General features: G+C 36.9%; 1 protein-coding gene across 1 annotated transcript; it reads right to left on the bottom strand.

The window, feature by feature from the left end:
* Positions 1-4,822: 4,822 nt before the first annotated feature.
* On the bottom strand, positions 4,823-11,761 carry LOC140135730 (muscarinic acetylcholine receptor M2-like). Its single transcript, XM_072157331.1, has 2 exons — positions 10,585-11,761; positions 4,823-6,544 (listed from the first exon to the last, which is right to left on the bottom strand). Exons 1-2 carry the CDS (start codon positions 11,551-11,553, stop codon positions 6,422-6,424), a joined length of 1,092 nt encoding a protein of 363 aa, XP_072013432.1. The 5' UTR covers positions 11,554-11,761; the 3' UTR covers positions 4,823-6,421.
* Positions 11,762-13,457: the final 1,696 nt, after the last annotated feature.

Here is a 13,457-nt window from a genome sequence, read left to right as displayed (position 1 = left end):
CTTTATAGCTTTGCATTCGGCCTAGTGCCTTTGTTTTTTCTTTTCGCGCTGCAAATTTTAGCCGTTTTACCGGCCCGGGCTTTTGCGCACTGAATCCTCACATTTTGCGTACTGAATCATCATCATCTAGAACGCGTGTTAGGCAATATTTTTTGGAACATTATTATTTTGCATGTTTTTTGCTTTGCTTGCAATCTTCTGTAGATAGCATTTAGGGCCTACAAAGATAATAATTCATACCTCTATTTTTTCTTTATGTTTAATGATTTTTTTAATGATTGTCATTTTGACTGTCTACCGAAGATAGCAATCACTGCGGGTTTAGGCCTATATGAGACAAAAAGTAATATTTTGCGTACTGAATCATCACTGTTTTTTGTTTTTGTTTTGCTTTTTTGTTTTGTTTCTTATTTTCTTTCCTTCATGTTCCCAATAATCTCTGCTATATAAGTGCCGCGTTAAATTTCGGTCAGGTTCTTCATTTTTACATTTCTTTATAACTTTGCATTCGGCCTAGTGCCGATTTTTTTTTTCTTTGCGCGTGGCAAATTTTAGTCGTTTTACCGGCCCGGGCTTTTGCGCACTGAATCCTCACATTTTGCGTACTGAATCATCATCATCTAGAACGCGTGTTAGGCAATGTTTTTTTTTGGAAAATTATTATTTTGCATGGTATTTGTAAATTCAAACACAACTAGTCCAAATATTTCCACTTACTTGCAGGCGTTTCGGAAACTCACAGTTTCCTTTATCGATGCTATTGTTGCAGTGACGATCTGTGTACAGCAGATGATTTTTGCTGCTTAGCAACCGAGTTGCCAGAACATGAATATCTTCAAGAATTTACGTGATATTATTTTGCATGTTTTTTGCTTTGCTTGCTATCTTCTGTAGATAGCATTTAGGGACTACATAGAAAATAATTCATACCTCTATTTTTTTCTTTATGGTTAATGATTTTTTCAATGATTATCATTTTGACTGTCTACCGAAGATAGCACGCCAAATAAAATATATTGATTTATTAATCCGCGATATGATAATGCCCGCCGTTTGCGAGCAGATCAAACTGTAGTACAAGAGCTTTTCTAGAGAGGGCAAGGAGATTATCAAGGGGAGATTTGACGAAAAATGTCAAAAATGGTCAAAAAAGGTCTAAAAATCTTAATTACCATTGCGGCCAACATCGCAAATGGGGATAAAATGTCCCACAGGGGGTAGCTTCCCCTACTCTTGTTTGACTAATGTCCCTGTTGGAGAGTGAGTTTTTCACTGTTTTATATTAAGAGAGTATATAAATGGGATCAGCATTGGGTATATAACTAGACTCATCCATATCAATATCCGCAGCATATTATGACCACTTCATCAACACTATATTTGCGGCATAGGCCTACCATCGACGTCCATCGTAAACAATATCCCCCTACCAGCTATCTACGGCGACCCCCTTCGTTCACCAGGTCAAGTGCATGGCCGAAGTTTCGTCAGCGTTATCGCCTAGATTTCAGCTGTTAATGCCTAGATATGCTCGACATGAAAAAAATATCAGCAGCCGGGATCAGTATTTAATTATAAGATCACTAAGGATAGCTTCCATACATTATATATCATCAACGGAGGACTATCAACATCGATATTACGCTCGCAAAGGCGACTCATGTCAACAAAAGATGACATCTCACCCACATACAGCAGTGGATGTCATCCACACTTTTATCCACAGACATCAGCAGTTGATGACTTCATACACAAATATCTTGACAATTAATTAATACACCACAGTATAGATCAAAATTTTCATCGATTGTAATATCAGCAGTAGATCATGTAGATCGACATTACATTGATATCAGCCATATGACTTCTCCATCAATACTGATACCACCAGCAGTGTAATTTGGATGTCTCCGTTTACACTGACATCAGACTATAAATGAAATGAGCTTTTAAGGGCTGGGGTATGAACGTTTGGACAGTATTTATTTTGGGACATTTGAGCACATCAGACATATCGAATTGCATTCTGAATACGAAGAATGTCATTCTGATATCAAATAATTTTGATTTTTTGAAATTCGCAATTTAATACATATTTTATGGCAAATCATTAAAATTGATATTTTTGATATTTAACAGTACTCGAAGTAAACTTTATAAATCTGACGATTTATACTTAACGTGTATGTAGGTGGGATGAAATGCCAACGATCAATTGAAAATTTTGACCTTTCGTATTGAAGATATGGATTTTTTTTTCCAAAACACAAAAAAAAAAATAGGTCTTTTAGGGAAAAAATCTATATCTTCAATGTGAAAGGTCAAAATTTTCAATTGACCGTCGGCTTTTCCTCCCTGCTACATACACTTAAGAATATATCATTAGATTTATATAATTTACTTCGAGGACTTTATATATCAAAAATTTGAAAAACATCAAATTTTTATAATTTGTCATAAAATTTGTATTATATTGTGATTTTCAAAAAATGAAAATTATTTGATATCAGAAAGACATGCTTCGTATTCAGAATGCAATTCGATAGGTCTGAGGTGCTCTCATGTCCCTCAAAAAATACTGTCGAAACGCAATAAACGCTCATTTTAGATCCCTTAAGCTACATGAAATATTTATTCTCTGTTTTATTATTAGATGCACAACGGGACCATCTGCCAGTGCGTCTTAGCGGCAGTTCTACGAGATGTAAAGGTTTAGTAGAAGTATACATCAACGGAAAATGGGGTGGTATATGCAATACAGTGGGTAGGAATGTAGGAAACACTATCTGCCAATCTTTAGGTAATAAAACTATTATTAGGATGAAACCCAAGAAATCGTATATAATAATATTCATGTAATAATATTCGAAATTCGCAATGTGTGGCTAGTTTCCAACTTTGCTTTACCAACATGAACATGTTTCATCATCATCATCGTCAACATCATCATCGTCGTCATCATCATCATCATCATCATCATCATCATCATCATCATCATCATCATCATCATCATCATCATCATCATCATCATCATCATCATCACCATCATCATTGTTATTGTTATTATTACTCAGGTTATGGATATGCTTCAGATGTGTACAATGACGCCAATTACATATTTAACGTATGGCCGAATAGAGTATTCTTGGCAGAATTGGATTGTTCGGCGTGTGATGAAGAATCGTGTTTTAATCTGAACGAGTGCGACTTCACCGAGTTGGAAGACACTGAATGTCCTTTAGATGCCATGCTTGGTATACATTGCTACAAATATGCAAGTGACTCAACGGGGCTCAGTAAATATGATAGATGTAAGGCCTTTCTTTCCTTGATTATTTTATTGGAATCGTTCAAATTTTATGTGTGTGCACATTCTTTGTTCTAAAACTTCACTTTTCAGTGTCGTTACGGAACAGAACCGAGTGGGTTAATAATATTGTATTTTTCATACAGAAATCATTGAACATGTTGAAAGGTAATTTGAATTATGCAAATTTAATTGGAGATGGGGATATCATCAGGAATATTAGTCAAATCAATTTCTTTAGTATTATTTGTTGCTTTCTTTGATTTTTCTTTTGTCTTTTCCTTTCTTTTCTTTTCTTTTTTTTTTTCTTTCTTCACATCTTTTTCTTTCTTTCCGACGTTTCTTTCTTTCTCTCTGTGTGTCTTTCTTTCTTTTTTCCTTCCATCTATCCTTCCTTCTTTCTTTCTGTATTTCTGTCTGTCGGTCTGTGTGTTTTATTCTTTCTTTATGTAGGATCTATGTATGTCTGTCGGTGTGTCTGTATGTTCTCACGTGTCTGGGTGAATGTCTGTCTCTGTGTGTGTCTGTGTGATTGTCTCTGTTTCTTTATGTGTGTCTATCTGTGTGTCGTGTCGGTTGTTTGTCTTGTTCTTTCTTTCTTTCTTTCTTTCTTTCTTTCTTTCTTTCTTTCTTTCTTTCTTTCTTTCTTTCTTTCTTTCTTTCTTTCTTTCTTTCTTTCTTTCTTTCTTTTTTTTTCTTTCTTTCTTTCTTTCTTTCTTTCTTTTTCTTTCTTTCTTTCTTTCTTTCTTTCTTTCTTTCTTTCTTTCTTTCTTTCTTTCTTTCATAACGAGCTTTACAATATCGTTCCATTAATCTTCATCTCTTCCAGATTGGTTATGGATATTCATCGTATGTGCAGCGTTATCCTATCCCGTCTTCAAAATATGCAGGAAGTCGTACTTATATGAGCGTCGTCGTCTGTTCGAGAGGCCACTCAATTATGAAGAAGATGCGCGGGAAATGATAGAATACAGTAGTCCAGACACCACGCCCCAAAACGTTACTTCTGAGATTGATGATGCACACTCATCTAGTCAACAGCGCTCAGCATCATCGGGTACTACTAGTGAAGAACTTGGGCACCAATCGATATTTTATGGCACAATCCTTTCGAAATATCACCCGACATGCCCAAGTTACCAAAACCAGATGCTCCACCCGATTATAGGACACTAGCTGAGAACGACGATATCAGTTCTTTACCACCCCCACCTACTTACGAAGAATGCATGAAACAACAAAACAAATCAACTGAATAATGTTTTCACCATTTTTTGTCAAATTATTTATTAGTGTGATTAAATAACTCGTGTCTATTTTTTTTAACGTAAACATGTATAACACACATAAAAACGCTTAATTGGAGAAGTAACATAAACGCACAAACGTAGTTTCGTGTGTTTATTGTCGCATGAGTTAATTGATCAAAATATCATGCCTGTTAGTGTTATATTATTAGAAATGAATGATTCACAACATTTGAGTTCGCAGAAATGAATGCTTCACCCGATGCTTCATAACATTTGAGTTTGTGCATATTGCTTTCACATTACATGCTAATGCGTACTGATGGAACCCGTATAGCGTACATCAATCTTCGTAAACATTTCAAATTCAATTAAATACCCTCCGTAGAACCACTAATAACTACTTCATCAACGCTGCTATCAGCAGTAGATAGCGGTATACCATTGGCTGTGTTGTTGATGGTATTCTTAGTACACTCCCGCTGTCGATGGCAGAATAGACTACATAGATTGTATATAAAGTCCCATTTTGTAATGTTTGTCCGAATTTGAAGATTTATCATAGCCACAGAAATAATTCCGTGATCGTAGCAAAATCATGAAATAGGCATTTGTAATGCATGAATTGTACACTGTTCACTGTTTCAACTGAACAAGTTGTTGAAAATTTTTAAACAACCACTGTTTACCAGGTGCATCGCTCAACCTTGTTTAAAAATTCAACAACTTGTTAACCAATTAAACAACTTGTTTAAAAGTTTAAACAACTTGTATAAAAGTTGAAGTAACATTTGTTTACATTTTTAAACAAGTTGTTTAATTTTATTTTTGAACAAGGTTGAGCATTGCACATTTCAAATAGTATTGTTTAAACTCTTGCAAGTTGTTAAAACTTATAAACAACATTGTTTAAAACTTATACAACCTTGTTTCAGACAACCTGTTGTAACAATACTGAACAATGTTGTTTAAAACTTTAAACGGTGTATGCTGACTTAGACTGATTATCAGTCGAGGGCATAGTGTGCTATAATATACTATAAATATTTCCACGGTCACGCTATTTCATCCTGACACTTCCTTCCTGAAAGTATCAATCACTGGGTAGATCACTCCGATGAAACATTTATTTTTGAAATCAAGATCGCGTAAATAATTAAAATAAATTTTCCTCGTATTCTGTACATGTATTATTGTAAAATCAACCATTTCCCCCGTACAACGATATGGGTAATTGTGCAGGCTACGTGGTATTCGATACATTGTTTATGTGATGGTTATTTTACGATGGCACGTTTATTTTTCAACTTATATATAGACGAATCCAAGTAGCCAAGTCATGGTCAGGATTTGGTCGGACATCTTTGGGTAGCCGCTAGCACCAATCTGGTGTTTTGAGCGTCCAATTGTGCAAATAAAAGCCGCCTAACACCTAGAGAAGATGCAAGGACGAGTGGGTTAATAGAATAATAGCTAATAATATATATAATGGAGATAATTCCGCAGGTAATCCCGTCGCATCTATTCATATACATAGTCCTTTTGTTCGCAAGTACATCAATGCATAGATACCGCGTATAGTTAATCCGATTATTATGTCACTTCAACAACGAATAGACCATGCTGTGTGTTTTGTCGAAGGGAACTGTATTGTGTTATTCTTTTGTCTACCTGTGTTTTCGCGGAAGGTGTAAAACGGGTGATGGAATGCAGTTTAAAATTTCCGCCAAGGCCGAATCATTTCACATTTTGAGTGCATTGTAGCCGACGGCTACCCGACTAAAGGCTGCTAGTCAGGTGTAGGAATGCGTGTATTTGGATTCATCTATAGGCTATTGATATCTTATTACATGATTTCAAACTAGGTTCATGATTTACGGCATTTCCAATAACAAAGAAGTCGACTGAATGCGTCTCCGTATAGCGTGTTGGCTGCAGCATAGCAAACGGGATTCAGCAAACTGCTTATCCGGGCGGCATAAACACTAGTCTGCAATCAAAAACAGAAGAAAGTGTTAGCCTATGCATTATAGGTTAATGTTACCTGCACAACTATTAATTCTACATTGTACATTAGTTGAAACAAGCCTTAAGCAATCTTTACAAAATTACAAACACATGCCTTTAATATGACCAAAGTTGTGAGTGAATTCATATCATCATGTCATGTAGACTATGCTTTTCAGTGTTCTTATATCTCCCGTTATTTTTATGAAATCGATATACAACCCAAAGCCCGGCAGCCCAACTCAACACAAAAATTGACAACCATGAGAGTTACCAAATAGCGCGGAAAAGGGGTAATTGTTTTACCAGTAGTGAGGACCGTGACATTGGGAAAAAAGGGGGTATAATTTGGACAGTCCGCAAAATTTGACCGTGAAAGCAGCAAAATAGGGGGTATTTAATTTGTACTGTCCGCGAAATTTTGATAAAAGGGATACTTGGGAAAATCTGGTAATTTTATGTCAATATTTAGTGTCACTGAAAAGGGGTGTTTGAAATTCTAGTCATTGAAAAGGGGTGTTGGAAATTCTAGTCATTGAAAACCACAAAAGAGGGTTGTTTCAGCCAAATTTTGTCCTCGATTTTGCATGAAAAAGGGGGGTAAATTTGATGAAAAATCATTGCAAAGGGGGTCTTTAAAAGATTTGGTAACTCTCATGGTTGCCAACTTTTGTGTATAGAGTTGGGGGCCGGGACCCAAAGTTATTCCGCGTTTGTAGCTGTTCTTTCTCAGTATAAGATAAATAGTAAACAGGGGTACCGGTGTCGGCAATCACTTGCCAAAATATGCTTTTATCCATTACAATATGCGTATCAATTTTTATTGTGCTTCGCCAGTAAAAATACACTGTTGTCCATTACAATGTATAATGTGTATGTGTGTCACCAGGCACTGGTAAAACTACACTGATATCCAGTACAAGACATGATTTATGTGTGTGTCACCAGTCACTGGTAAAACTACAATGTTATCCAGTACGATATATAATTTGTGAGTGAGTCGCCAGTCACTGGTAAAACTACACTGGTATCCAGTACAAGACATAATTTGTGTGTGTGTCACCAGTCACTGGTAAAACTACACTGTTATCAAGTACAAGACATATTTTTTGTGTGTGTTGCCAGTCACTGATAAAACTACACTGTTATCCAGTACAAGACATAATTTGTGTGTGTGTCGCCAGTCACTGGTAAAACTACACTGTTATCCAGTACAAGACATTATTTGTGTGTGTGTCGCCAGTCACTAGTAAAACTACACTGTAATCAAGTACAAGACATAATTTGTGTGCGTGTCGCCAGTCACTAGTAAAACTACACTGTTATCAAGTACAAGACATAATGTGTGTGTGTGTCGCCAGTCACTGATAAAACTACACTGTTATCAAGTACAAGACATAATTTGTGTGTGTGTCACCAGTCACTGGTAAAACTACACTGTTATCAAGTACAAGACATAATTTTTGTGTGTGTTGCCAGTCACTGATAAAACTACACTGTTATCAAGTACAAGACATAATTTGTGTGTGTGTCACCAGTCACTGATAAAACTACAATGTTATCCAGTACAAGACATAATTTGTGTGTGTGTCGCCAGTCACTAGTAAAACTACACTGTTATCAAGTACAAGACATAATTTGTGTGTGTGTGTTGCCAGTCACTGATAAAACTACAATGTTATCAAGTACAAGACATAATTTGTGTGTGTGTTGCCAGTCACTGGTAAAACTACACTGTTATCCAGTATAAGACATAATTTGTGTGTGTTTCGCCAGTCACTAGTAAAACTACACTGTTATCCAGTACAAGACATAATTTGTGTGTGTGTCGCCAGTCACTGGTAAAACTACACTGTTATCCAGTACAAGACATAATTTGTGTGTGTGTCGCCAGTCACTAGTAAAACTACACTGTAATCAAGTACAAGACATAATTTGTGTGCGTGTCGCCAGTCACTAGTAAAACTACACTGTTATCAAGTACAAGACATAATGTGTGTGTGTGTGTCGCCAGTCACTGATAAAACTACACTGTTATCAAGTACAAGACATAATTTGTGTGTGTGTCACCAGTCACTGGTAAAACTACACTGATATCAAGTACAAGACATGTTTTATGTGTGTGTTGCCAGTCACTGATAAAACTACACTGTTATCAAGTACAAGACATAATTTGTGTGTGTGTCACCAGTCACTGATAAAACTACAATGTTATCCAGTACAAGACATAATTTGTGTGTGTGTCGCCAGTCACTAGTAAAACTACACTGTTATCAAGTACAAGACATAATTTGTGTGTGTGTGTTGCCAGTCACTGATAAAACTACAATGTTATCAAGTACAAGACATAATTTGTGTGTGTGTTGCCAGTCACTGGTAAAACTACACTGTTATCCAGTATAAGACATAATTTGTGTGTGTTTCGCCATGCAGTCACTGGTAAAACTACACTGTTATCCACTATTGCACAATTTTTGTATATGTCGCCAGTCATTGGCATAGGCGGCGGAAGTGGTGGACACCCCCTAAAATTTTGCAGGGGGGTCATTGGTAAAACTGGTCATTCGTCAAACTGGTCATTGGTAAAACTGTCATCTATTACACTCTGAGACAAAACACTTGTAGGTATACGGTATTGGTATAAGATTACTATGTAATGTTTGCATATGTGCGTCACCAGCAATTTCCAAGTTAGGCACACCGTCTAATTTGGTCCGATAGCGTTATCAGTTTTCCGATATAGGTACCAATGGCTCTTTCTATCATATCCTGAACATCTGCATAGTGCTGACGTTTTGTATTTGAATGAAAAACGATAACACAATGGAAATGTTAATTATTATGCTTGATACAATTGAATACCTGAGTGGAAGAAGGGCCCAACTCCAATTTTTTACAAAAATGAGTTATACCCATCATTTTATTGCCAGCAGACTGTTCTTCCTTGTGTGTGAAAGATGAGCCAAAATCCTCGCTCTAAATAGTCTTCCATGTACCCTTAATCATGGTTTTCATGGAAGAAAGGCCCAACTCCATGGAGTTGGGCCCTTCTTCCACAAAATTGGGTTAAAGAGGAATTTTGTTCATCCATGAAATCTGCTTTTCACTACAATAAACTTTCTTGCTAACATATTACATGCTTCTACTTGTGCAATTAATGGATTTCTGTAGCTATTTATAACACATCTGTAGCCCAACTCCAGCTCGTATTAAGACCTGTACCGTTGCCATAAGTTTTTTTCTTAATATCTCAAAAACAGTTTTGATGGAGTTGGGCCCTTCTTCCACTCAGGTATTCAATTTATTACATCACCAGGGTATGATAGAAACCCGGGGATAGAGAGAGGGGGGTCATCGGGCTACCTAACTGAGCACCAATATATAGTACTATAGGACCAAATTATACGTTGCGTATTAGTGATCTTTCGGATTCATATCACGAGTCTTCCATAGATTGGATAAAAATGAGTCTTATTTAAACCTCTCAGTGACAAACTTGAAACAAATGACCTTATCTACATGAAGTGGTAGTGATATCCTTCTAATTGGGTGGAAAGAATACAGCGTCATTCGCCATTTTTCTTCTGGTCATCAAAACTGAGATTTTGGTATAAAAGAAAACTCATATTTTGTCTCATTACCCACGTGTATAATTTTACGCCTTAGATATGTTTTGTGTAAATATTATGACCAAAAACGTGTTGAATTGTGGTATAACCACAACCGGAAGTATGCACTATCATAAGGGGCATTGTTATACACGTTTTTACTTCGCATATAGCAATACAACTAAAAATTTGGAAATATTATTGTTTTTAATGGTGGGACTCAATTTAAGATGGAAAACAGAACATGAAAAATTTGGACCACGCCCCTTTAACAAGAAGTTCTAAACAAGTCAGGACAATGGAGCCATAAAACCTTTACAAGACAGGATAACCTGTCGCCTGTCCCTTTGTAGCATTGAAAAGAATAAAGTCGCTCGCGATTGAACTACAAATTGAGCTTATTAGATCTTATTACCTGGTAGAGCGCAAGTGGAATGCAACTGGGACACATCTTGAAGAGAATGACTAGAATGCCCCATGGGAGTCCAGACGCCAAGTGCACAGCAAATATGAAGGAAAGAGTGCGTACAGCCGTTCTATTTTCTTTTTTAATTCGCGGGCTTTCGATCTCGGGTTTGTTCTCTTTCTTCGATTGTTGATTGTCGATTTCAAGGGTTCCAGCTGCACTGCTCCCTTCTTCAGATCTCGACGTCGTTATGTTGGTCGATATTGCTGTCTCTACTCCGCTTGATGAAGCTTCTTTCTGCGTCTTCTTTTCCCGCTGTTTAGTGTTTTTTGTTCCAATCCTTTTCTTGTACACTCTGTAGACTTTGGCGTAGAGAACCGCCATTGTTATTATAGGAATCCAGAACAATCCGAGCTGCGCAAAGGCAGAAAATACCAAGCTGTTTGTATATTCCGGTTGGCAGATATGTGGCGGGAAAGTTCTCCCGCCAATAGCAGGCCAGATGAAAATAGTTGGTGTCCAGATGATAAGAGGTATTATGATACACGTGGAAATCCAGAATAGCGCGTGTTTCAAGTTGCGCTGCTTGAAGTGCTGTATTGGATAAACCACTGAGCGATATCGGTCAATAGCAATGATAAGAACCGCGAAAGACGTTGCATTTATCGTTGTGTGGTTCACCCATAAGTAGAAATCACACATAGGAACACTTAACGGCCAGTAACCAAGGATCCAGTACGTCCCATACATGGGCATGGGGAAGAGCCCGCCAATCAAATCCAAAATGGCTAGATTCAAAATGTAGTAGTTTGTGTACGTCTGCAAAGCACGCGTGGTGAAGTATGAATATACGATGATAATATTGCCAGTAATAGTTAAGAAAGATGTTATTGTGACTATTGTGGTCAAAATGATCCGAATGGATAACGAGGATCCGGTAAATTCTGTGTCCATTTCACTGGGTGTTGTTGTTTCCATGATCTGATGATATCACTGTAGTTTTTAGTGTAAAATTACCAATAATTGATGCGGTGGTTTATTACTGCGAATACTCGGTACCTATAGACTGTAAACAACATGGTTGAACTGTTATGCCGGACTGTTGCGTTGTGTAGTTTGCCAAGTTCGTGTAGTTTAGTTTTTCTTACTGTCATACAAAAGAAAAAAGAAGCACGCATGACTATCCAAAGATAATACCACATACATTGACATAAGGAAACACATCGATAGTCACATTTGATTTCGATGATTAACTTCCTTTTAAACATGTACCGAAGTTCCACTTAATTTTACACAAACATTTAAACAGAAATTAAAACTAACACACGTAACAAAACTTTAGGGACGCACCATTAGATTCTCAGGGGTGGGGGTAGGATGTTGGGGTCGGGGAATTGTTTTTCTTTTTTTTTAAATTTCATGCATTTATACACAGTTAGGTGGGGAAAGGTGGTTTTTTTTAGTGTTGTTGGGGAATTTGTTTTTGCTCATGTAGTGGGTGAAGTTTTTTTTTCTCAAAAACTTCCCCCCCCCTCCCCCCTGAGAATCTAATTGTGCGTCCGCTATGGTATTTATAGCTATCTTTGTTTTAATAGCAGCCTTTACGTTTTGAACATATATCCGATTTCGTATGTTCTCCTAAAATTACCTAAACATTTTATTTTAATAAATTATGTTTAAGCATTGACAGTAAACGAAAATCGCGTGTTTACAAGGCGGAACTTTCGATGTTTAATACCATTTCCATTACAGCCAGAGTTTTAAATATATAATTGTGACAACTATCTATAATAAATTAGTGAAGTTAGCGAATTGTTTTTGTTTGTTTGTTTGCTTATTGTTGTTTTTGTTTCGTTTTTAATTTTGCAATGCGAAAAATAAGGTTAGCCGCACCCCGATAAAACATCAAATTTTGTATTTTACACTATTTTGACCCATGATCGGGCTACATTTTAGTAGAAAAGGGCTCCTTGCCCCTTTCTTTTCCTTTGCCCTCCACAGCGTCAACACCCTATGTTATAAATATTTTTTCATACAGGTCCATACTCCGTTGGTGAAATCAATATTCTACATTACTCGTTGACTGCCGATAAAACGCCCAATAAAGACTTAGTCACCGGACCGCGCCGGCCAGTTAAAGTACATGCCCTATCACACCACTCCACACCATACATAAATTCTCCCAGTCACATTTCCCAAATATGAAATTTAAAAAAGTCAAATTTTAATTTGCTTCTTTTAAAGTTTGGCAGAGGCGGGGTTCGAACTCACGGCGCAACGCTTAGTACTCTATGAGCCTAGCGCCTTAGACCACTCGGCCACTTGTCTTGTTGTTATTCATTTGAAACTTATTTAAAAATATAATCGCTACCACGTGACAAGCAAAGACAGAAAACGTATTATATTTTGGAATTTTATCATTAATGTGTATTATAATAGAGCTACCATTATTTATATTGTTGAATTCTCAAGCGCATCATTTCGAATTGGGTTTTTATTCCTAAAGCCCGATACTGACTCCACCTGTACATTTTAATTTCATCGCGGGATGCTGAGATGTTTGAAAAGCATCGCAGCATCGCATACCGCTGCGAAGTGGAGTCAGGATCGGCCTTAGTTCGATCCACCAGCATCCATGAGCGTGTTTATAGTGAGACAATCTTTCCGTTATTTAGCTAAACTACCGCGTAGTCTAGATTTGCAATGGTTAGTAAAACATAAACAAATATAGACTGCGTGGCAGTCCAGCTAAATACCGCATAATCTGGCTCACTATAAACACGCTCCATGGTTCGATGTAGAGAGTCTTTCCTATTCAGAAGAAATATTGCAATTACACACCTTATTGCCTTTTAACAATAACCAATGACACTAGCACGTAA

Source organism: Amphiura filiformis, chromosome 16 (assembly GCF_039555335.1).
Source record: "Amphiura filiformis chromosome 16, Afil_fr2py, whole genome shotgun sequence".
In the NCBI taxonomy this organism is placed as follows: domain Eukaryota; kingdom Metazoa; phylum Echinodermata; class Ophiuroidea; order Amphilepidida; family Amphiuridae; genus Amphiura; species Amphiura filiformis.
The sequence above is the reverse complement of the archived record's forward strand: the minus strand, read 5'-3'. Positions and strand labels throughout refer to the sequence as shown.

What these genes read in the sequence shown, in the direction of transcription:
- LOC140135730 (XM_072157331.1), bottom strand. Translation starts at nt 11,553, where the DNA reads ATGGAAACAACAACACCCAGTGAAATGGACACAGAATTTACCGGATCC. An exon ending in TTCCACTTGCGCTCTACCAG is followed by an intron (nt 6,545 to 10,584) that starts GTAATAAGATCT and finishes TTTTGATTGCAG; the next exon opens with ACTAGTGTTTATGCCGCCCG.